At 45.3% G+C, this 23,997-nt stretch overlaps 2 protein-coding genes across 2 annotated transcripts in view; one reads left to right on the plus strand and one right to left on the minus strand.

Annotated features, from left to right (window-relative positions):
- Positions 1-2,235: 2,235 nt before the first annotated feature.
- On the minus strand, positions 2,236-4,381 carry LOC115598441. Its single transcript, XM_030452035.1, has 2 exons — positions 3,841-4,381; positions 2,236-3,058 (listed from the first exon to the last, which is right to left on the minus strand). The coding sequence occupies exons 1-2, from the start codon at positions 4,313-4,315 to the stop codon at positions 2,400-2,402; spliced, it is 1,134 nt and encodes a 377-aa protein (XP_030307895.1). The 5' UTR covers positions 4,316-4,381; the 3' UTR covers positions 2,236-2,399.
- A 283-nt stretch (positions 4,382-4,664) lies between these two features.
- Positions 4,665-23,997, plus strand: part of CDAN1 (codanin 1) — a 31,197-nt gene continuing 11,864 nt past the window's right edge. Inside the window, exons 1-16 of the mRNA XM_030452606.1 lie at positions 4,665-4,825; positions 7,697-8,394; positions 10,288-10,512; positions 12,442-12,635; positions 13,046-13,165; positions 14,089-14,167; positions 14,548-14,668; positions 15,646-15,755; positions 16,443-16,532; positions 17,593-17,668; positions 18,400-18,608; positions 19,380-19,494; positions 20,573-20,716; positions 21,351-21,517; positions 22,070-22,151; positions 22,871-22,960. Of these exons, the coding sequence (XP_030308466.1) occupies positions 4,730-4,825; positions 7,697-8,394; positions 10,288-10,512; positions 12,442-12,635; positions 13,046-13,165; positions 14,089-14,167; positions 14,548-14,668; positions 15,646-15,755; positions 16,443-16,532; positions 17,593-17,668; positions 18,400-18,608; positions 19,380-19,494; positions 20,573-20,716; positions 21,351-21,517; positions 22,070-22,151; positions 22,871-22,960 (2,616 nt within the window). The 5' untranslated portion in view covers positions 4,665-4,729. The remainder of the gene's footprint in view (positions 4,826-7,696; positions 8,395-10,287; positions 10,513-12,441; positions 12,636-13,045; positions 13,166-14,088; positions 14,168-14,547; positions 14,669-15,645; positions 15,756-16,442; positions 16,533-17,592; positions 17,669-18,399; positions 18,609-19,379; positions 19,495-20,572; positions 20,717-21,350; positions 21,518-22,069; positions 22,152-22,870; positions 22,961-23,997) is intronic.

Raw genomic sequence — 23,997 nt, forward strand, 5'->3', positions numbered from 1 at the left:
GTGATCTGACCACCAAAGTGTCTTCTGGCATTGCCTATCTCATCGTCTTCATTCATACACAAGATTCAGTCCACCCACTCCACTCTGGGATCTTGCACTTCTCCTCACTTCCTTGGTTTAAATAAGTGCTCAAACATGAGAAATCTGGGTAGGGCAGACAAGCCAGCTCTCCCTAGAGATGCTGGAGTAGGTAAAATTGAAAAATTAACAATCGGAGAAGGAATTCAAACATTCAAATGATGTTGGACAGTTAACAACCAGCTACTGCAAGCCAGAGAAGCTCCAACTGCTGCCCAGAAAGACAAGATAAACTAGATGACATTTTGCTGATCTGGTTTGAGTGTCACAGTAGCACTAATTGGCTGCTTTGTCCATGAGAACAAAATACAGAGGCTTCTTCAGTTGCAGAATGCAGTGCTCAAGAGTTTGTCTGTTCTGAAGGAGAACTATAAACGCTTCCAAAACATAAGGTTGGAAAGCTTTTAACAACATAAACTCAGATTTAGAAAGATTGTTTTCTGGTTTTAAACCCAGCAATATATAAAAAAAAGAGTTATGTGTGTCACCCACACCACCTCCCCCTGTCAGGCAGGTATGGAAATGAGAACCTCATCCTCTTCAAGGCAGTTGTTCCAGTTAACAATGTGCTGTACCTGTGCATGTTAATTTCTGTGGGATATTTGCCTGTTTTGCTCCATCTCTGATACTGAAGGGAAACGCTTGCTAAGGATGCTTCTACCCTGTATTCACGTTTTTATGAGGCAGCAGCTCTTCAAGGTGCATGTGTATGTGCCCATGATGAAAGACAAGCAGAAGTACTTAAAAGTACATTTTCCTATGGTATAGAGCTGTGTCAAAGCTGGCTGCAAAAGTGACCTTTCCCTATGATTACGTTTTCATGCTGCCAGGAGAGGGACACTTGGGTTCTCATTCTCTGTGTCACATGTATTTGCTTAATTCTTGTGGCAGAAACGCTTGCAGTAAGTGACTGACAAACCAGAGGCAGTTAGTCATTGCTATAAGCCAGATTTATCTGTAGAACTTGTATTTTGGTGATAAATGTTTAAGAATAGGACCTGTGTTATTTTTCAGGTCACTGGGTTAAATTGCAGGTGAGAGGTTTCTTGGTTTCCCTTCACTATGGAACTGGAGGTAAGAACGCAGCTCCTCTGCTCATCTTAAATTGTCCCATATAGGGTGACTCATACATAAGCCTTAAACAGATCATCTTAAGAACAGTACCAGTGACAATAGCTTCCTCCTACTGAAATGTAAAAAGGAGATTCTGCTTTTTTACTTCAGGATAAATGATCCCTTTGTGCTTGTTTCAGAGCTGACACATTACTTTTTGCTCCAACTCTTCCTTCTTGGATATACAGTTAAGAGCATGGAAGATTTTTATTCATCTCTCTGAAAGATAAAAATGAAAGCTTCATAAACTATGCAGAAGCATTTGTTCTGTCTGCAGAGATGTCAGCTCTGCCTCCTGCAAGGGGTTTAACAGCAAATCTAACTTCTGATCAGGTAAAACTATAGATACTTTTCTGCTCTATTTCAAATGTTGTGGTATTGATTCCAGAAGGCCTGCAAAATCCACTGAAGACACAGCCTGCTTGTAAACCATGCAGGGGAAAATCACTCCATGTCAAAAACAGGCATAGCTCATCAATTACTATTTTTTGCTCTATTTCTCTATTTAAATCAAGTGACAAAAGCCTAGCCATGCAGTAAAGGTAGTGCAGTAAAAGTAAATGTCTGAGGACAAGGTGCATTTGATGAGCTAAAAATGCACAACAGGCAGGGGGGGTGATGCTGTGTGAATTCTGAGTAGTGAATTCCTGAACCAACAGGCTCAGTCCTAAACCATTCCTAGAGCTGAGTCCTAACTGTCATACTCTTCTGCTATGCCTTGCACAACTCAGATGTAAACAACAACCAAATGCCCCACACTATACTTACTAGAAAAAGCAAGTACTTAACTTCTACTCAACTACTTCTGATGTTTGTTTAATCAAACACTAAACTTGTGTAAGACAGCTCCTGATGGTAACTATAATGTTACTTTTTTACCCCACTGTCATGGCTTTTATTTTCCCAAAGCTCACATGAAACAAAGGATGCCACAGACTAGAGTCGTAGTCAAAATAAATCAGGGGTTCTTTTTGTTTAGTTGTTTTTTTAAGAGAACAAGAGGATAAAAATAACTGAAAAAATTACTAGCCAACTGCAATAGAGTTAAGAAACAGGAGACTGGTAATTAGTATTTAATGCCACCTATGGTGAAATGTTTCCCACTGGGAAAAACATGTGAGGCAAGTCCACTTTGCTCCTGTGAAGTCACAGGTCGGAGCAGAACATACAACAGCACCTAACACCACACTTTACATATACTGAAGTTTTTACACGTCTGCAAAGCAGAAGTAGTAGCAGCCATTTGGATGTTCTTTCTTAATGGTTCTCAAGGGAGGCCTAGAAAACTCAGAAGGTCCTGCTTCTTGTGACATGGAGCTAGAGCTGCTGCTGCTGCTTCTGCTGCTGCTTCCAGCCACCTGTGCTCTAACTCTGTCCTCAGCAGGGGAGACCTGGGGGGAACCCGGGCTCAGGTAGCCAGCTGTGGTCTGAGTAGAGGCAGTGGCATAGGTGGTTTGGCCGGTGTTGTTTCTCACATAGACGTTTTTGATAGCAACAAGTGTGTGTGCCATGATGCTGAGGCTGTTACTCAGATCTTGCATGCCCTGCTGCAGCAGCCGAAGGTTGTGATTGACACTGTCAAAGCCAGACTGGATCACCCGCATCTGGGTCTGCTGAATCTGCACTAGGTCCTCTTCAGTTATTTCGTTTTGGTCTGCCTGGGACCTGCCTTTTGTTTTGGCTTTTACTTTCCCAGACGAACCACTGCCTGATGTCCCCATAAAAGGTAGCTGTTCTTGGCTAGGTGGAACCACTGCCATGTCCTCAGAGCCTTCTTCTGGCTCTACCACTTTCACCACTATTTCTTCTTTGAGGTTCATCTTCTCAAAACTGGATTGATGAGATGGGCCAGGACTGTCAGTAAGCCCTAGAGGAGATGGGAGGAGAGGAAAAGCAAAGAAGAGTCAGTGAAAAACTTCACAACCTTGGCGGTCAGTAAAGCGTGTTCTCATCTAAGCACTAACATTAGTCCTTGAACCAAGACTCTACAATTTGCACTGCACTATCATTGATACTTCTAGAATACGTATTCCCCTGATACGTGGTAAGAAACTCAAAGATGCACTCATCAGATAACCACGTATTAGCACACTACACATCCCTAACAGACCACACCACAGAAGCTGAGGTTTAGGTTCTAAGTGACAAAGTTCATTGCAAGCTCATTTCGTGCTCTACTGTGCACGCAGTAACCGTGACTGCAAGGAATCCCTGGGTACTGAAGCTGATCGGTTCGGCGCAAAGTCTCCCTCGAACGTATGAAGTTCTGTCCTGCCAGCACTTTGCACCACCTAGAGCTGCGCGCTGGCACGGCTTCTGGCATTTGCAAAGTACTACACATGCTAACACAGGAGGCTGGGTCTAATGCCTCATAGACGGGCACCTACTACGAGATAGGATTTACTCCTAAGCGTTGTTTTGACGTGCAGCACGACATCTGCCAGCTCTGCGTCTGTGTGTATCTATACATTTTGCATTCCCAAGGAGAGAAGGCAGCTATCCAAACCAGATACTTCCAAGCAGCACTGGTACCCGCAGCCCCCTGCGCGCTGGCAGCCGGCGGGGACCCCGCTACGGCAGCGGCTGCCGGGGCTCCCGCGGGGGGCGGCGGGCACGGGGCAGCGCCGCGGGGGTCGGTCCGGCACTCACCCATCTCCCCCACGACGGCGCCGGGCAGCTCCAGCGTGTCGATGCCGCCCACGATGGGCACGGCCTCGGCAGGCAGCAGGGAGCCGTAGGCGCGGTGGCGGTGGTGGAGGTGGCGGCGAGCGGGCGGCGGGGCGGTGGGCGGCATCTCCTCGGGGGCCAGGAGGAGGCCGAGGGCGGCGGCGGCGGCGGGGCCCGGCGGCCCGCAGCCCTGCGAAAGGCGGCAGAGCTTGCTGCGGTCGCGGCGTTTCAGGTCCCGCCAGCGCTTCTTTAGGTCCTCCACGTCGCGGGGGCAGGCGGCCACCGGGTTCACCTTGTGCCGGATCAGCTCCCACACCTTCCGCTTCTGGCCCGGGGAGGCGCGGCCCGGCCCCGCCGCGAACAGCAGCTGCTCGTGTTTCAGCACCTGCTCGATCAGCACCTCCGTCTCCGCCTCGTTAAAATTCGCCTTGCGTCGCTTGGGCGAGTCCTCGGCCATCCTCCAGCGCGGCGGATCGGGACGGCCCCCGCTCGGCACCGGCGGGAGGGCGGGCGCGGAGCCGCGGGGGGCTCCGCTGCCCCTTCGCCCGCCCCGGCCCGCGGGTGCCGCCGCTGCCGCTAGGCCGGGCCCGGCGCCCTGCTGGGGAAGCAAATACCGCGCATGAGAGGAAAAGACGCGCACGGCCCGGCGCAGGCGCCCCGTGCCCCGCGTATTGACATGGGGAAGGGGCCCGGTCCCGGCCCCGGCCAGCGCTGTCCCACCCCCGCCCGCCTCCCCGGCGGGAATCCCCGCCGCAGCCCCGCCCCGCCGTCCCGCCCCCGCCAGAGGGGGCTCAGGACGGGCCCGCCCGGCAGCGCTCGGCCCGCTCCCGCCGTGGGTTGTGCGCGTGCTCGGCGGCGGTAGCGGCGGGGAATGGCGGCGGTTTTGGAGCTGCTGCTGCAGGAGGAGGTGCCGGTCAGCGCCGTGGTGCGGTGGCTTCGGCACGGCCCCGGCCACCGCCCAGCTGAGGTAACGCGCGGCGGGTCGCCCGCTCGCTCTCCCTTCCTTCCCTCCCTCCCTCTCGAAGCGCCCCGTCCCGCCGGGGCCGGGCCTGCCGCCGCGCCAGCCCCCAGCTTCCGCCGCAGCCGCCGCGGGCTGGGGCCGTGCGGGAAAGTTTGTCCGCCCGGCGCCCCTGTGAGGAGCGAAGCGTGCGTGGGTCAAACCGAGGGGCCTGTCTGCGGCCGGGAGCGGGAACTCCGTCTAACAGCCGGCGGCGCTGCCCCCATCGCGGGCGGGCTCTGAGCGGAGCGGTGGGAAGGCGAGGCTGCCCACGGGGAGCTGCCACCGGGAGCCTCCCGGCGGGGACAGCGCCCTGTGGCAGCTCCGCTGGCAGTGGCTTCAAACCCGTTAGCGCCCGCAGGGATGAGGCTGGCGGGAGCTCAGCGCCGCCTGGGCCTGGCGGCCGCGGCCTCCGGCGGGTGGTGGCGGCACCGGGGCTGAGGCGGTGGCGGGGGACCCTGCGATCGCTGGCGCCAAGGCGGTGCCTCGGTCCCCTGACTGTTCTGTGGCAACGGAGAGCGGAAGGAGCGGCGGGCAGGCGGCGTCCTGAGGAAAACGCGGTGACAGGAAGGGGGGACGCTTCCCGCATCTCTGGCGGGGAAAGTCGCGGTGAGAAACGAAGGAGTCTGTCACTATCCCCCGGTGGGCAGCCGGTGCAGTCCCGAGCATTGGGCCCTCTCTCCCTCCCGGGCACGGCTGTGCCCTAAGGGCTTCGTGTGTGGCTCTGTGCGGGCACCGCTGCCTCCCCCGACTGTAGGTGGGGGATGATCTGTCAGGGCTGGGAGTGGGTTTGTGCTGAGCTTGAGTAGTGGGATACGGCTGGAGAGTTTGGGTTCCTGTGATAATAAAAGCATTTGTAACCACAGGGAGACTGTGAGTCTATGTTTCCCTCATAGAGGAACAAGTTGTATTTAAAGCATTTTTTTTTTCCCCCGAGCTCCTCAGAGTGCGTATTAGTATTAATTATTATCAAAACTCATTGCAGTCGCCTCTGTGAGTCAGTCAGATATTGATTGCTGTCATCCTAAGCCTGTGTGGGAAGAAGGGAACACTGTTTTATGTTGACCATTGTCTCCTGAACAGTGACTTGCAGGAGCAGACCCGTGGAGCTTATGAAGTGTGAGGTGCTGGCAGCTCAGCTAACACTGTGTGGGGGAGGAGGCTGAAAAGTTTGCTCTTGTAAGGGAGTTGCCTTGCAGCTCAGTTGCTTCAGGGTGAGAAAGCAAGTGGAAGGCTGTCAGCTGTTGACAGGTTGCCCTTGTCTGGCTGTGGAAGCAGTGAGCCTCTGTTAACTTGTACAGAGAAAGATGAGTGAAAGCAGGTTGCACACTGAAAAGTTGGAGAAACTACCTGTCCCTGTGCATAGCACAGACTGTGTCTCTGTGCCTCTGTGTTAAACCCAGAGGGGCACCTGAGGAAGGAGTAGGCTATGTCTTGCTCTGGCTTTCAAGGCAGTTGTGAATTGGAGTGGTTTTCAAGTCAGGTCTTCTAACACCTCGCAGGATTTGTGTTCTTACCTGTGGTTTTTTTCACAGCACTAAAGCAGTGAGCCTTGGCTGCTTCGTGTGTTCCCCAGGCTCTGTGACAATCTCGTGCTTCTCCAGGAAGTTTCACACTTTCAGATATGAAGTTCAGCCTCGGTGTCAAGGATTGTCAGAGTCCAGTCATGGTCATGCTTTCCCCATCTCCTTTCATACAAAAAAATTCCTCCATAAATAGCATTTGCTCTCTTGACTTTTCATCTAGTGGAGGTGTGACTGTATAATTTAAATGACAGTAAGGAGGTAGTTGCTGCCTGTGAGAGCTTCTTCTGTTGTTGTTGCAAATATTGCTGCATCCAGTTGAGAGGAAGTAGAATTCTGGTGCAGTGTTAGGAACAAAAGAAGTTTTACCCAGTGAACAAAGCTTTGAGCTGTGTGTGTAACGTGACATCTGTTTTGCCCAGATTTACCCTTGTAAGATCACTGCTACCTACTTGTTTAGATTTTAAATGTGTTGACTGTGGTGGGGTTTTTTCTTAGGTTTCTTAATGATAAACTTCATGTATCCTAAAATTGCACAGTTTCTATTTAGACCTCTGTGAGGTCTCAAGGAAGCAAAATTATTTAATTGAAGTACAAGAGCAGCTTTTGTCTTGTATTTGACACTTCAGGACTCAAAAGTTTTTTAACAGTTGTTAACAGCACCCCTCTGTGGAGGCAGCTGGCATTCATAGGCAGAGGATAGAGAAGCTGCAGGTTTTGGATTTTTCTATTAGAATCAGCTGCTTCATTATCAGTGCCTTTAGAATGCTGGACTTAGGGGTGCCAGTTGCTCTCATGTCTCCCTGGCTATATGTTAAGTATTAGTGATGTTTCCATGGAACAGCTCAGCTGCTTCCCACTTGGAGGCCAAAGTGAATGAATTCTGTCAAAATAGTTTGTGTGGAGGATGAGTTTCAGATCTGTGACCAGCACTAAGGTCTCTTGAATCTCAGTGATCTGCTTTGACATGTCATGTTTTTTGCTGTATATTCCAGTCCCACAGTTATTATTTAAATGATTTTAGGCTCATGGGAAAAAAGAATCATAGAATCATAGAATTAGCCGGGTTGGAAGGGACCTCAGAGATCATCTAGTCCAACCCTTGACCCACCGGAGCAGTTGCTAGACCATGGCACTGAGTGCCACATCCAGTCTTTTTTTAAATGTCTCCAGGGACGGAGAATCTACCACCTCACCAGGCAGTCCATTCCATAGCCTAATCACCCTCTCCGTGAAGAAATTCTTTCTAAGTTAGTGATTCTAAGTTGATTCATCAGTTAGTGTACTTATAGTAATGCTTTGTCTTCTTTTCTTTTAGGAGAACCACATCCATGACAAGCTGCTATCTCTTAGTTTGCTTCAGAAAGACTTTGTGCCTTTTCTTCTAAACTTTTTAAGGGAGCAGACCAGTCAGATCCTGACGAATGGACCCTCTACTCCTGCTAAAACTCCTAATTCCAAGGCTCACAGGAGCCAAAGGACAGGATCAGAAAGGAGGGCAGGCCACGCAACCAGCAGCAGAGTGCAGCTCTTTTCCCAAAGGACTTCAGCCACCACCTGCACCACAGATACCAGCTTTTCCTCTGCAGCATCAAGTGGCTCCTCTTCCTTTTCTGGGTCAAACCTTTCTAGCCCTTGCAGTGACTTTGCTGGTGTGGTCTCCAGCAGCAGCCCCAGCTTTGGGTACAGCCCTGTGCTTACCCAGAGTGAGAAGCGCTCCTCCCAGAGGGCCAACCTGGGGAGCTTCCTCACAGCCACACCTGAACCTCTGCCCATGAGAAGAGGCAGAAGGAAAGGCAGCAGCTCAGTCAGTGCCTCTGGCCGGCAGATAGCTCGGGATCCGGGACATTCCCTGGCTGAAGAGGAAGATGGGAAGAGTGATGGTGTATCGTGGAGTGGAGGGAGAAGGAAGCGGAGTGAAGTGCCTCTTGTTTCTACCAGATCCCCACCCAGCCAGCTAAATCTGAACAACTTGGAGGAGTTTCCACCCATGGGTGCTGCCTCTGGATGGACAAAGTAAGAGCGAGTCTGCCTTGCTATCTCATTGGGATTGTGCTGAAGGTTACTCATCCTTTTCTAGCTCATCTTGTGTGTGTCCAGATACTGAATTACAGCAGTAATAAGCAACACCTGGGGGCTGGCTTCTTCCTTGGCAAGAACTGCTTTGTTATGGTTGCCACACAGAGGAATATTGCTTCAATGGCTAATCAGGTTTCTACTCTGAACTCACCCAAAATGCTTCTTTAGCTTCTGATTTGTGATGCTGCCTGCAGCTTACCCATGCACAGACCAGCTGATATGAAACTGCACACATCTTTGTCCTTGCATGTTCTAGCAAGTCAGCATTATCTTGGCTCTTAACGTTGCTCATTTAACAGAGTAGCAACTGCAAATGAAAAGCAGTCCTGAAGGCTCTTTAGCTTTACTGATGCTAGCAAAAAAAAAAAGCTTTTGGATTGACATTCTGTGGCCTCTGGTAACAAATGTTAGCGTGCAGCTTCATTTGTGCCATGTGGTCATGGACAAAATATCTAGCTGATGCCTGTGTTCCCTTTAGTCTGCAGCAAACCCAGGTCACCCTGGTGACTTTGGCTTAGCTTCTGGGCAGCTGCTTGTGTTGTGGTTGCCTCAGTCCTTTTCTCTTTCTTTATGAGATTCTACTCTTTAAAATCTTCCTTACCAAATAAAAGGCTTCTGTGCCAGCCTGTTTGCTCCATATGCCAGGCACTGGCCTTCAAAATTGGGACTTTACAGTTGGGAGTTTACAGCAAAATTCCATGTAGCGGGAGGAGCCATTCTGCTCCTGAAGCTCGACGAGCTGCTGGTCTCTTCCAGGACTCCAGCCACCACACAGCGCTTCCAGGGTAGAAGTGTAGCAGGAGGAGCCTTTCTTGCTCCAGAGGCTCGACGAGCTGCTGGCCTCTCCATGCCTCGCACCAGAGTGAGCTGAGGTGCCTTCTGTGGGTGTGTGTCCCACCTTTATTGGCCCCCTGGTCTTGCCCATGCCCAACAGGGGCCTGTCCTAATCAGGCACAGGTGGACTCACACCCACTCACTGGCAATTCGAGGCACCTGGTTTATCTTGTTTCTCTACATTCTCTACAATTCCAGCTGAAAATTGATAGGTCTTTGGGTCTGTACAGCAGAGTCAGATGCTGGGTCTGGATGCTGCTTTAAATGGTGCACTGGCCTAGGGAGATATGATGTGTATCCAACATAGACAGCAAGTCTTGTCTTTCTCAGCAGCACTTTGCCCAGCTGGGATAAAAAGTGAGGAACAAGGTCCATGGAGTGTTTGCAAGCCAACACTACATAGATTCTGAGAAAAATGGCAATCGATACGTAGCATCCAGCATTTCCTTGAAAGGTGTAATGTTCCCATGTTCATTTCCATTATGCCTCTTAATGCATTACAGAGCCTCTTCCTGAAGGACAAATCCTGGTAGTTTGTGCAGAAAGGACGAGTTTCCTTAAGTGTATGAAAGGGCCTTTGGTAACTCATAAGTCTGGACCCCTACTGATTAACAACAGCAGCTTGATTGTTGTTATTTTTTTACTGTGGTCCTGTTAGAAGCTGCTGGTGAATTAATTTCTGACTAAAATGAGGCATATCCTGTCCTCTCAAATGAGAAATATTTGTAAGAGTTGTGTGACACTGTGCCATCTGCTCTATGACTTGATGGTTCATGACTTTTGTAGCAGTCTGCATCTCCATGACTTGTTATTTAGTGACCAGAATAAAGTCAGCAACTCCACATACAGTTTAGAAATTCAGCAGTCTGACTCCACATCCATCTTATTTTTGTATTAGGTTCTTCTGGAGGAGCTGTGTGCATATCTGTCTTCAGACCTGCTTTTTTTGTTGTTGTTTAGCTTTATTTCAGTGTAGTCTTTTTTTCACTTTTTCAGCAAAAGCAAACCATCAAGGAGAATCAACCCAACCCCTGTGAGTGCTGAACGTCCCCTCTCAAAACCAAAGATGTGTTTCACTTCTACACCTGTCAGTCAGTCTCCAGCTGCTCGGTTTTCATCCGGGTCAAGCTTTGAGGCCTTTACTGCTGTCCAGGATGGAAACCTTACATCTGTGATGAGCAACAGCCTTCAAGAGGAGAGGGAGATGCTGAAGAAAGAACGGTACAATCTGATCAGGGTGGTGGTGGGCTTGTATCTTAATATTCATGTCTTACAGGTGGTACCAGTACCAGACTGGAAATGATCAGAAGGATATCCAGAACAGTTATCAGTGACCTTAAATTTACCTAAAAGAAAGAGTTACCCTGGTATCAGGCTAGGTATTCATGCAGCTAGCTCATATTTGCCATTTTAGAGGTGTGCTGACTTTGGAACAATAACCCTTTATGACTTTATCTTTAAATGACCCAATGACTTTATCTTTAGAAATATAGTCAGTCCTCCCTGCTGTCATAGAGTTGCTTCTTCATGGGCTTGCATGTGTGGCTGTTTCCTGTGCCAGCTATCCTTAGATTGCTCAGGAAGAAAGAGAGAATTTGAGTTGTTGTGGTTAGGCTGTGTTTGTTGATTGTGCCTGTTATGGAAGGCATAATCTGGTTTGAAGAAAATGAGCTAATTGTGCAAGTGTGGGGAAAATGTGAATGATTTTGCAAGGTGGGCAGGCTAACACCAACTTACAGTCAGAGAAAACACTATGCATGATTTCAAATGAGTAGTGTGAGATTCTGCTTGAAATGTTACTATTTATGTTATCTATTGAAAATTGTGTGCTGGGAGATGAGGTGAATTCTGGCTTCTAACTTTGTCTCTGCTTTTCACTTACTGTCTGACTTTCATCCTCCGTAAAATTACATCACTGTTAATCTGTGAGGATTGACACTCCAGGGAAAAAAAAGCAAAAAATAGTAGTAGAGAAAGGGTTGTGTACTGTTGCTGACAGAACTGTTGCTGTTACTTGTAGATTTTGTTCTTGGGGAAACTCCTCAAATGGGTGGAATTCTCCTCCTGCTAAGCCTTGCAGTTCATTTCAGTGGGACCAGACTGGCTTAAGCAGACCCACTAGAGTCACATCACTCACTGTACCAGACCTGTAGCAGAACTGCTCAGCATTCAACCCTGCCTCTCTGTACTTGTATGAAGCAGTCTGGATTCTACCTGAAATGTCCTACTACTCCATATAACTTAAAATAGCTGAAACAGCAGGATATGGGCTGGATCTTGCCCATGGGGTGTTCTTATCTGGTCCATCATGTTTGAAATGGGCAGTGCCTGGTGCTCAGAGCTGAGAGCTGCTGTTGTGTCCTCATTAGTGGTGAACTGAGGTACAGAACTAATGCAGCCCTCAGCCAACTGTGTCACTTTGAGCAAGGGCAAAAGTTGAAACTCATACTGAGGCAGATGGCAACACTGGCACAGAAGTGAAGCAGAGTCTATGATGTTGGACTCTTAACTCTATTTGGTTTACAGGGTACTTAATGAGTCATTTTCTTCTGTCAGTTGGGTGCTTGTCATCATTCCAAGGGGGATGTTACTAAATAACCTTGTGCCCTTTTTGAGACTAATTTGTTCTTCATTGCACTGGTTGCACACTTCTATCTTCCCCATAGCCTTTAAAGTGACTTTTAAAGGTTTTGCTTTTGATGCAACAAGGCTAAGATGTGGTGTTATGTGCCAAGTATGGATGTTCCCTTGGGATCTTTAGTAATCATGTCTATTTATGAAGTGTTTAGCTGTTAGAAATTGTATGTGCAAAACTATTTTTTTTTGTCCTAGTCTCTCTAACAGATTCTGTGTCCTTAAAAATATCAGTTTAGGTGAGAAGCAGTAACATAGGTTAATTAGATAATTTGGTGAGAGTTCCACACTGTTTTAGCAGAGTTGGAGTTTGAATGTGATTCTTCTGAGTGTTCTGATTGTTAGCCCTGAGACCCCATTCTCTTTGTGGGAAAGACAAGTTAAATTACTGCCATGCTAAAAGCAGCTTTGGCCAGTGTAAATGACATGGTTAGTTATTACTAGACTGCAAGAGAGGAAAGACCTCTTCTGGCTGCATCTTCAACCACATAATATATTGTTGTTCTTGAATTTCAGCTGCAAACTGCTGCACCAGGCATCTTCTCCTGCAGGAATATCTCTAGATCCTGGTACTCCTACTAAGCCCAGCTACCCTCGCAGTACAAGCCTTCCTGCTGAAAGCCATCTGGTGACCTGTGCAAATCCTACTAAGGTTTCCTGCAAGAAGCAGTTGGAGTGTCTGGCTGAGCTCTATTCATCATGTATAGCAGGTGAAGACCCTGATGATATGAGACTGACCTTTCTTTGAGCTTTGAATTACCATCTGTGTTATGACAGGATGGAGGGAGTAGCTGAGAATCTACATAGGACAGTAAAGGTGTACAAACAAATAACATCTGAAAAAACAAAGCCAACACAGTTATTAAAATAAATGGATACTAGGTAAGAGCTTAGGGAAGGAGATGAACCTGTTGTGGTAGTGTAGGAGGCTGGAGTTGTATGTTCCTGTCCCAAACCAGCCTTCCCTAACACAGCCTTCCTCTAATTCCCATGTTGATTTACACTGTGAGTGGAGAGGGATTTCTTGGCTGACTGTGTCATATAACAGTTATTTATCTTTTTACTTTTGTTTATTAAAGCAGGTCAATCCACCTTTAGTATTTCATTTTCTCTTTTCCAGAAAATATGGTACCAAATATTTTTCTGGAGCTCTTTTTTGTTCTGCAGCTGTTGACATCTAAAGGCACTGCTGCTACAGAAGATGGGGACAGTGACCTTGAAGTCAATGAAAGAAGTAAAGGTAAAGAATAGCATCAAGTGGAAAGAATGTTACTTCAATGGAAGAATAATGTGATACAGAGTAGTTGCCTTTTGCTTGGGCATTTAGTCTTACATTCCAAAAGGTGACTTATTAGCATGACAGCATAATGAGAGGCTGTCAAAAATCATGCATGGATGAGAAGGGCTTCTGCAGTATGGTGGAGTTGGGTTGCTAGATACTGTTTGAATCTAGGTTTCTCCTACTGTGTGAGATGTGCTGTATCTGCTTGCTAACCCTGACTTTCAGAGAGAAGGACAGATATGCTGAAGTATCTTCTCCATTGGTACTTGCAGCTCAAAAGTGCTGTTGATCTCTTGTGTGTTTCTTAAATTTAAGGTTGAGTTACAAGTGCACAGGAACATGTCCATATTGATATGTAATTGATGCATTTGGTTGGGGTTTTTTTTGCTAATTCAGACTTAAGTGTGATGTGGTTAGTATTTTAGATATAAAAAACAAAAAGTGGCTTTAAGGTAAGACAGCATTCTCTGAGATGCTTTTATTTGATTGACCTTTGTTTTGACACTAACACATTCTTAAGGCTGAGATTAGGAACATGAAGTCACCAGCTGCAGGAGCAGCTTCTGGTAGCTGATTGCAGTTGGTCTACTTTCTGTTCTAGATCTGTTTACTGTTGGCCAGAAGGTTGAGAGAGATCTTTTCTTTCCCACAGAACACTGAAAAATAGGAAGGATAGTGATGGGAGGATTTGTCTGTTCTGGTGTCAGCAAATGGGAACTTCTGGAAATTAAATACTGGTCCCAAAGACTGTTTTTGGATCTGGCAGTTCCTACTTTTCTTGAGAGATGGTTGTTGATATTTTAGTTTACAAGTGGTGCTGGGTGCTGTTATCTCATGTTTCCTTTTTCCTTTTTTTTCTTTTTTTTCTTTTTTTTTCTTAGATGCATCAGGGAGACAGCATTTCCAAAGTGTGCACAATTGTGTTTATTTTGCTGTTCAAGTCTTGGATTATCAGTATGAGTGAGTTGAATTATTTTTTTTGTTCATCTGCTTGTGTCTGTAGATATATGTAAGCTAAAGCAAGTGTGCTTGGATTTTAGAGCTGAACCACTTACAGGATTTGTTAATTCCCTTCAAAACATACAACTTGGCATGGAATTGGATGTCTGTGAATTTTTCTTGCACTGATCTGTCTACTGAACCTCAATGTGATTATACAGGAAAGTCACAAGATGAGTGCAATGAAAAGTGGCCCTACAGATGGCAGTAGGATTTGATGCTGGGTGCCTGGGGCCTTGAAAACTGTGCTTGGTAGCCTCATAAGTTGAGCATAAGCATTTCTTTAGGTCTGGTTGTGTGTTATTTATGTCTGTCTGTGGGTTTTATCCATGTCTTGGCAGAATTATTTCCCGCTTAGAAAAAGGAACTCTGAAGCTCTTGGCTGAAAATGAACGGATTGCATCTTTTTCTCCCACCTTGCACAAGAGGCTCAGACAGGCTTATGAAAGCAGCACAGCCAAGGTAAAAATTGGCAGCTCCCCACTGACTTTGCTTCAAGCCTTTGTGTTGTTACTCTTTTATTGGTGACAGCTCTGATGTTAAATCTCATTCCTTCTGCTTTCAGTGTCTTATGTTGTCTTTGGCAAGTGTCTAAAAGCAATTCTTAATTTTTTTGCTACTGTGTGAGTGAATTGCTAGGTCCAGTGATGGTTAGCTGTAAATCACTGCTGGCTAGCCTTACCTTTCCTTCCAGGCCCTGAGCTCAACCAGTGACCTTGGCAGGGTCAGCTTCTGCTTTTGAATCTCGTGTAATAGACATGGCTCCCAGCAGAATGAGCAGTTAGATGCAATATCAGAATGTAGTTTGGAAAAAGTGCATTCGTCTCATAGCTACAGACTCATTTTAGGTAAATGAAGCTGTAGAGGAGACAGTACAGCCTGTGAAAAGTGGTTTTCTGATGCAATCATCTGGCTTAGGCAACTAAAGCTGGATGGTAGGAATGTCTGGCTTAGTGGAGTTTGTATCTTGTTTCATCTGTCTTTTAAAAATGTGAATTGCTCTTGTCAAAGAAAGTGCAGTTTGAGACTAGGGCATGTCAGTTGCTGAGCTTTTTAGTGAAAGCTGAAAATGTCTCTTGTCACTTGAAGACTTGGGCTTCTCAAATAGGAGAAAGAATAACAATTCAGGAATTGCCAGCCACATTTGGGTAAATTGATATCACACTGTATCAGTATTGCTTGCAGTTTGTTCTGCAGAGGTTTCCAAGATGAGGTGCTTGCACTCATAATGCTGAGAGATTCTGCTACTGTAGCACAGTGTAGGTTGTACAAGTGTTGGTGTTTATGAGCAGTTAGCAACTGGGAAATGGCTGGTGACTGAGCAACTCAGCTAGAGACACTTGGTTTCCTCATCAAGTCTTTTCTCTGCTTTTTTTTGTGTTTCAGATTGTTGGATAAATTGCTTACACCAGTCTGATGGCTGCCTTTGTTTTTAACAGGTATCTCTCCTGCTGCCATGCTCTGTGCAGTCTGTTTCTTTCCAGCCAGAAACTGACAATCGCTCTAACTTTCCCAGTGACAGAGCATTTCACATTTTTAAGAAACAAAGGTAAGTTTCTTCTGTTACTCTGTGGTTCACAGGTTATAATCTTTCCATGATGGCGATCAAAGGATATTAAGAAAAGCCTCATGTATGCTACATGCTGTAGAAAAACTTTGAAGTGTTCCTTCCAGTAAAAAAAAAAAAGAGTTTTGTCCATCTTGACTGTAGGAGTTAAATGCTTAATGTCTTTAGAGAAGAGCCTAATTCTTCAGAAGTTATTGAGACTTTTGGCAAAGGCCAGTACAATGTGTCACCCTAGTGGATTACTTCTGCATATCAATCTGCCATGCTTTTATGCTTCCTGCCACCTTCCTCCATGCTCACAGCAACAGTGTGAGGAGAGAATCACAAGTTGTCTTGGTCCTTTTCTCTCCTCATTAGAATTACTTCATGTGGCTTATTCTTTCCTGTCACCCAGTCTTCAATATGTCTGGTAATGGGTGTCTTCCTCATTCTGTCACAGCCTGGGCATGGAAAGCTTAAGCACTTCTTGTTGAAGACATGGCAAATTGAAACTCACTGAGGTTTCCTTAACATTTATGGGTTTTCCAAAGGTATCTGAGTGCTTAGAGGCTTCAGTTATTTATTCTGAGATAGATTCTTACTGGGGAGCTTAGGAGTGATTGAATATTCAGTTGTTATTTCAAATTTTGACCAATGGGAATTCATGCCCTTAAATATCTTGATTCACAGGGATATCTTTTATGAACTGCTGCGTGAATGGGAGGACAACCATGAAAAAACTGGCTGGGACTTTGAAAGAGTTCTGGGTAACAAGATCAGGTAGGAACCTTGGGCAACATCAGCTGGCTCTTTAATGTAGCTGAACTGCTGGTGCAGCATACTGAGCACAGCATTCCAGGTTCCATGTTCTTCCTAATGGTCGTCTGCACTAATCTGTATTTTCTTGGAAGGTACTGTGCATGTAAACCTGCTTCAATATTTAAAAGCATCAACTTCTGTCTTAAAGAAACAAGCCACAAGGGCCTAATTTGATCAGTCTTGGCACAGCTCTTTCCCTGTTCACAGAAAGAGCAACTCTCACAACCAGGATGTTGCAGTCTGAATGTGGTTGCTGTGTACCCTGCTGTATGCATTTCATATTTCCAGTGCCCCACTTCTCCTGAGCATAGAGAACTGCTATCTGTTCAGAAGCTCTCAGTTCTTACTATTTCAGGGAGTCCTAGTGTCTTGGCTCTGAAAACAAGACAACTGTGGCTCTTTCTATGGAAAGCAAACTGGTTTGTTCATTTATTGCTTTATCAACATAGAGTATCTATAAAGAAACTACTGTGTGTTTGAAAGCAGTTGTTTTGTGGGTTTCTGTGTTCTTCTTAACCAACAGCCTACAAGAGTTTATGTGTATGAAGGTGATGCTTCTGATGCTTCAGCACAGGAACAAAACAAAAAACAAAGTTTTAAACTGAGAAATCTTTAATCTTCCTTTTTTTTTTTTTTTTTTTGGCATTAGAAATACTGCTCTTACTGTTTTCTTGCTTGCATGTATGAACTCTCAACTCACTGCTCTGCACAGGGGAGAGCAGGAGCTGAACAAGTTAATTTTCTTCCTAACTAATAGCATTATCTAGGAAAGGAGGAGTCTTGTTATCTCTAGAAGTGTTTGCTCTGCAGGTACTCGGGGAGAATTCTTCTTTCCCTGGTCAGCAGACGGAGCTCAGTGCTTGGGAAAGCTAGTTATAAAGATGCTGCTTTTTGCAGTGGCCTTTGAAGATCACTTTCTTAAAGGCAATTATTTTATGTTTTTTAAATAGTTTGAGGTTAAAAGCACTTTTTTATGCCACAGAGAGACCCAGTCAGCACTTTGTGATGTTTTCCTTTGCAGGGCCATGATGGCTCATCTGTCTGCAACCTGCAACCACAGCCATTTCGCCAGGCTATTTCAGAAACAGCTTATTCAGGTAAATGACTTGGGGTTTTGCTCCATGAAGACATACATCAAAGCTGATTGGATTCATCCTTGGCCTGAGAGAGCAAACTGTGTCTTTGAAACTCAAAGAAACGTGTCAGGTTTCTGAGATTTTCCTACTGAAGCTTTTTCTTGGGAGAGCCAAGTCTTAAGGATAGGAATTTCCTTCCTTTTCCATAAGTATACATCAGTGATAAATTACAGGTGAACTCTGTGGAAGAGGGAAGGCACACTGAGCATATCATAAGCTGTAAGAATTAATTCTTCTAGTTTTAGAATAGTCACAGTTTTTTAGAAATTTTAAGGATCTCTTTTGACACGAGTCAAATGCTGAGTTCTCAGCTATGTTCATTATCAGCCTGTGTGTACTACCTGTAAAGAGTCTCTGGTTCTGTGTAATTCTGCAATTAATACACTATTGCTATGGTAGTGCACAGGGTTCTTTTGGCCAGTTTCAAGCATCATCTGATTTCACTGTAACTGAAGGAATGTAGAAAGAAGAGATGCTTCTGATTATGATGTTAATTTTCAGTGTATTCTCTCTCCGTGGCTGGCTTGTTGGTAGATTCCTTCTGGACAGGAAAACAAACAGGCTATCTCAAAAGTCTGTTTGGACTACTGCTAAGACAAGTCTTCTGAGGAAGGAGGAATGTGTGGGGTGAGAGATGAAATGATGTCTTATTACAAATATTTCACCTTTCTGCTCTTTTCTGTCTCCTGAAGATGTGTAAAAGTCCTATTGGAGGTGGTGCCAGCTGGGGAGACACCCCAGACCAGGATGTCCTTAATATGCTGGGTTCTGATAATCTGAGCCGTCTGAAGAGGCTTCAGGAAAGATTTGTTGTGCCTCAGAGCATCAGAGGACCTTGTCCACCCCCTTCATTTCCAGGGTGCCAGCAGTTCTTCAGGGACTTCATCCTCAGTGCAGGAAGGTCAGCTGCCCAGGGTTGCTGTTGCCTTGGTGAAGTGTGCTGGAGAGTTGGGTACACCAGTGGGTTGCTCTTGCAGCAGGGAGTTGTCTGGAGATCTTGGGGCACAGTGTGTCCTAGGCAGAGCATATCAGAAATGCTTTTAAGCTGCATAACACCACTCTTACTGTTCTTGGCCAGCACATATTTTCAGCATGTTAATAAGGAGGTTCTGTCTAGAGTACAGAATGCATGTGTGCAACATTAGGCTAGACTGCATTGTAATAAACCTTCTGTAAAACCATAGTATCTTGTCACAGACTTTCAATATTTCCCAGTGCCAAGGCAGTGCAGTGCTGTGTGACAAGGGCACTGGTCTGACCAAGTGTTTCCTGCGTGGCAGTGCATGAAGCTTAAGGAGTTAGAGCATGAAGCCAGGTCCATGGTTTTGTTTCATGAGTTTTTCACAGTCCACAGCATGGAGGAGTTGTGATCTATGGGAAGTTTGAACCTCAAGTTTAGTTACTTACAGCTTCCTCCTTAGACAGATCTGTATTGTTAGCTTTATACTGAGACTTCTAAATAGAATCTGTTTAAAAATGTAGAAAATAAGAGATGAAAAGAGGATCAGCCAGTACTTGTTCTTTGCTTGCTTGTCTTCAGCCTATTATTATGTTGGATGTCTGCTGATGCTTGATACATCTTGTGAGATAAGATTGAAATTTTGCAGTGTATTAGTTGAGGTTTTACTGCTGTTTTCAGCCCAGTCTGACTCATCATCATCTTTTGCTGAAGTTACCAGTTTAATCAGCACCTGATGGATAGTCTGTGCCTGAAGATACTTGAACTGGATGGCCTTACTCTGGTGGAGCATGAGCACAGTGATGGGGAAACAGATATGGGTGAGCAGGTAAGCTTGCTTTTTGCAGACACATCTGTTAGGAATTCCTTTGAAATGTTCTGTACCCAAAGAATTACTGGCTTAATTGTGAGCTGCCATGGATCTTCCACAGCTAAGTTTGCAGGAGAAGAGCTTCTTCATTTGGTTTTGTCATAGCTCTGCAGTTTGGTTATGGAAGCTGGAGCCCCTTGCCCTTTACTTCTGTGCTTCAGGGTGCTTCCTAGAACTGTGTCATAAGAGATGATGCATTGTAGTTTGAAAAGTGAGGGTCTCTTAGGGTGTGTTAGTGCCCTGTGTTAGATCAGTGAAATAACTGAGCCCAGGCGTTGCACTCAGTTGCAGTAACTCCTTGTTACTTTTCCATATAGGAAGATTTTAGTTGGAATGAATTTGTGGTCATACCAGTTCATACCTGTACAGGTGTTTGTTCACTCATCTGTGCCTATTAGGGGCATCAGAGAGTATAGGCTGTTAGCCAAAGGTTCATGAAAGCTTGCAGACCACTAATGGTAGAAAGGAGGCAACAAGAGGTCAGCTCTGTGCCCTCTCATTGACTCCAAAGTTGTTTGTATGAAGATATGACTGAGCAGCTGTTTTAGAAAGCTCTTGTATAGCGGGAGGAGCCATTCTTGCTCCTGAAGCTCGACGAGCTGCTGGTCTCTTCCAGGACTCCAGCCACCACACAGCACTTCCAGGGTAGAAGTGTAGCAGGAAGAGCCTTTCTTGCTCCAGAGGCTCGACGAGCTGCTGGCCTCTCCATGCCTCACACCAGAGTGAGCTGAGCTTTTCTCTGTGGGTGTGTGTCCCACCTTTATTGGCCCCCTGGTCTTGCTCATGCCCAATAGGGGCCTGTCCTAATCAGGCACAGGTGGACTCACACCCACTCGAGGCACCTGGTTATCTTGTTTCTCTACACTCTTGAATTAGTTTCTTCTCACTAAGTGAAGCAGTGGAGGCAGAAGCAATTTTTAAAAAGCAATGATGAAGCTGTGTGATCCTTTTACATGAAGGAAGTGGAAGCTTAGTGTAGATAATTGCTCTGCCACTCCAGGGTAGCATTGCCCCAGCTTGCTTTTTGTCATTTCAGGATGAGAAGAAACGTTTCACTGTGGTCCTGTTAAGCCTACGACTCCTCGCCAAGTTCCTGGGGCTCCTTGTTTTTTTACCATACCACACTGTTGAGCAACCAACCAGAGACCTGCAAGACTCTGCAGTAGCATTAAGGAACCAAGTAAGAAACCAAACTCTCCCAAGAAATCTAATGTGACACTTGGCTGACAGGCAGGTTTTCTAATGCAAGGAGGGGGTTATGAATGGTTTAACCTCTTCAAAGCAAGCTAGTGGTTTCTGAGATATGTGCTCCTACTGCATATTCTGAGGTTGGGAATAAAGGAAATAAGAGCTTGTGTAAGCTAGAAAATAGGCAGCAATGCACTGATGGTGAGGTATTCAGTCTTCTGTCATTTCTGCTAATCTGGACCTGTCATACCAGAATTCTGACCTAGCTAGGAAGACTTGTATTTGTATTGTGAAGTCCAGCTACCAGGAGTGGTTTTCTTAGTTTTCACACATCTCCTAGCAGCATGTCATACTGAGTGCAAGGAGGCAGGGGTTACATCTTGACTCCATTTGTACATACTCAGACTTTAGGCCTCTTGGAAGTCCTAGGGGAGCTTCTGCTTGCTGTCCTAGCATGGTTTTTACCTCTGCTTGTGAGCGAAGAACTGTTTGTTAGCCAGAAGGTCACCTCTTACTTGTATAGAAGATGAAATTCTAGGAAGGAAAGTCATGACTTCAATAAAATATTTCTTTAAGTATCAAAAGGTAACTTCAAGCTACTGCTTTAACTTCTGTTGTCCATTAAGACCCTGCCTGTACTGGATGTGTTGAAGCTTCTGAGACGATCTATTCGGGATCAACGTTCTATCCTGACTATTCCTTGGATTGTGGAGTACCTTTCCCTTGTGGATCATATTGCACCTTTCCTTGATTACTACAGGAAAGTGTTTTGTCTCTTGCTGCAGGTATACAGGTAAGAACCAGGGAAAGGTTGTTTTTTGGGAACTTCTCTCTGAAGGTTTGCTTGAGAATGCATTGTAGCCCTAGTTTGAGGTTCTAATATAGCACTTTTTTTGTTTACAAACCATGAGCACTTAATCTTAAAAAGGCTGCAAAGAGAGCACAACCCAAACTCAGATTAAAATTTGATTTAAATGTGTTTTTTCATTAAGTAAACAAAAGTCTAAATCCACACTCACTCTCTCTAAATTTGCAGCTGTGAATTTTAAACCTTGAAAGTGAATCTTAAACCTACAATGTCTCCTATGTCTAAATAATTCTCTAGTTCTCTTTGCTATATACATGAAAATAATTTGAAACACAATCTAGTATAAACTTAAACATGTTACTCAGAGTTGTATGCAGAAAAAAAGTAGAACTTGCTCTCTGCTCTTTAGTCAGACGGGTAGGGAATGTGTGACAAATTGTTTAATTAAATGTGAGTGCTTTGGGGTGTTTCTTTTTCCTTAATGAAAATTGAGCAACTGAAATCTAACACTCCATTGCTGCTTTTGCTGTGTGGCAGGTTAATGGTCCTTTCTGAAGATAAAGAGATGAGTTTCCTGAACAAGCTGCTAATCCTTGCAGTTCTGGGTTGGCTTTTTCAGGTAAAGTCTCCTGTGTGCACACAGCTCTTCCCTGAGAAAAAAGAGAATGGTACTGAAGTGGGTTAAAACACTGCTAAACAGCAGTCTGGGGGTTTTTTGTTGTTATTTTTGTTTTATTTTTATTTTATTTTGGGGGTTTTTTGGTTGGTTGTTTTTGCACTAGTGTGGGGTTTGAAAAATGCTCTGTGTTCCAGTGGAGAATTGTTTTCCTTTAGTGGAATTGTGTGAAGCAACATTAATTTCCAATAGGAATTCTAATTGCTGCTGAAACACATTCTGTACTTGTAAATCTGCATCCTTGTAAGCAAGTTGACAGCTGATTCCTGTTAGAACTGGAACCTCTTGTCACAAAGATGGAGGTGCTTGCTGACAGCCTTGAATTACTGGGGAATTTTTTGTCTGATTAAGGGATGTTGTGTGATGAACTTTTAAAATACTTCTGTGCCTTCAGTTGGAAGCAAGGCAACTGGTGAGCAGGGACCTGTTGGAAATCTGAAATCTTCTTTATGGAGGGGGAAGGGTTAAAAAGGTGGCTTATGTTGTGGTGATGAAACTGATCTTTCATTTTATGGAAGGGTTCTTCTTAGGGCAAAGATGATCATTAGAGCTAGATTTTTTTGTAGGTGAGAGGTGGTTGAGATTTTACTGTCCTCTATCAAAAAAGGTGTAAATTACTGACTGCTGTTCAGGTTGTGTAACTACTGGGGTTTCTGTTTCAGGTTCCATCTGTTCCTGAAGAGCTGTTTTTTACCACTGATGTGAGGCAGGAGGGATTGATGATGGATCCTGTGACATCTGCTCAGGCTTTGGTGAGTTAGTGCATCAGCATGTTCTCTGAATCTGTGCGTGAGGATGGATGGACTTACCACAGCCTCAGGAGTTTAAGATATTGTGAGGAATTTGGCTTCAGTACAGCTGCACTGAGAGTCCATAGGCCAGTGGATGTGGTGCCCAAATTGATCCAAATCCTTCAGTTGCATCCTGGATTATGAACTATGGGGTTGTTGTCAGGTAGGAGCCATCCCACCTGCTGCAGTCATTTGCTGAAGAGATGCAAAGTTTTGGTGGAAGATCAGATGCTGTTTTCCTGCTCTCTAATTATTGCAATACAAAGTGAGATGATAGACCTGGAACTCTTCACAGAAATAAGCAGGAGTAATAAGCAGGTGACATCAACAGAAATAATAAGATGGGATTGTAAGTGCAAGGCTGCTGTTGTTGGAGTCACCTGTTTTCCATTTGCATGACAAAGGATAATTGAACTGAAAATAGCATGAGCAAACAGAAAAGGAGGTGAGTTTATGGCACGTGATATTTCAGGTAACTCCCAGACATGCAGGAGAACACATTTTCCTTGGAAAATGAGCAGTATGTTTGCTAAGAAGCAAAAATATCTTGTTCTAATTAGGAGTTCTGGTTTGCCCTGTCTCTTCAGTGGCAGATAAAATACTCAGATCAACTGATTTTTACCTTTTTTTTTTTTCTTTTTTCCCCCCCACATGAGTGTAGATGGAATCTCAAGTTGCTTTTTCTCCTGTGGCTCTGGCTCTGCTGTGTAATCCTGGGGTGACATTGCTCTACAGTGTGATGTTCCAGTGGGTCTGGGTGAAGAAACCTGTGGAGGTGTAATCCATAGCAGATGTGCCTCATTTATTCTCCTCCCTGAATAGGTTTCTGTCTTATGAGAAGCAGCTGTGACAACAGTCCTGGTTCCCTTCTCTAACCATCAGCTTTCAGCTGGGCTTTGACAATGATCAGCAAAGGCTGAGCTATGGGAACTAAATGTAGAGCAGCTTGTTGTATGTCACAGGGCTGGACTGAATACTTGGGCTGCAAAGTTTCTAGT

This window comes from Calypte anna, chromosome 5A (assembly GCF_003957555.1).
Source record: "Calypte anna isolate BGI_N300 chromosome 5A, bCalAnn1_v1.p, whole genome shotgun sequence".
Taxonomy (NCBI): domain Eukaryota; kingdom Metazoa; phylum Chordata; class Aves; order Apodiformes; family Trochilidae; genus Calypte; species Calypte anna.

Bases quoted from the DNA above. Each gene is read 5' to 3' on its own strand.
- LOC115598441 (XM_030452035.1), bottom strand. From the start codon at position 4,315: ATGGCCGAGGACTCGCCCAAGCGACGCAAGGCGAATTTTAACGAGGCG. The intron at 3,059-3,840 runs GTGAGTGCCGGA...CATCTCCTCTAG, and splicing joins CGCCGTCGTGGGGGAGATGG to GGCTTACTGACAGTCCTGGC.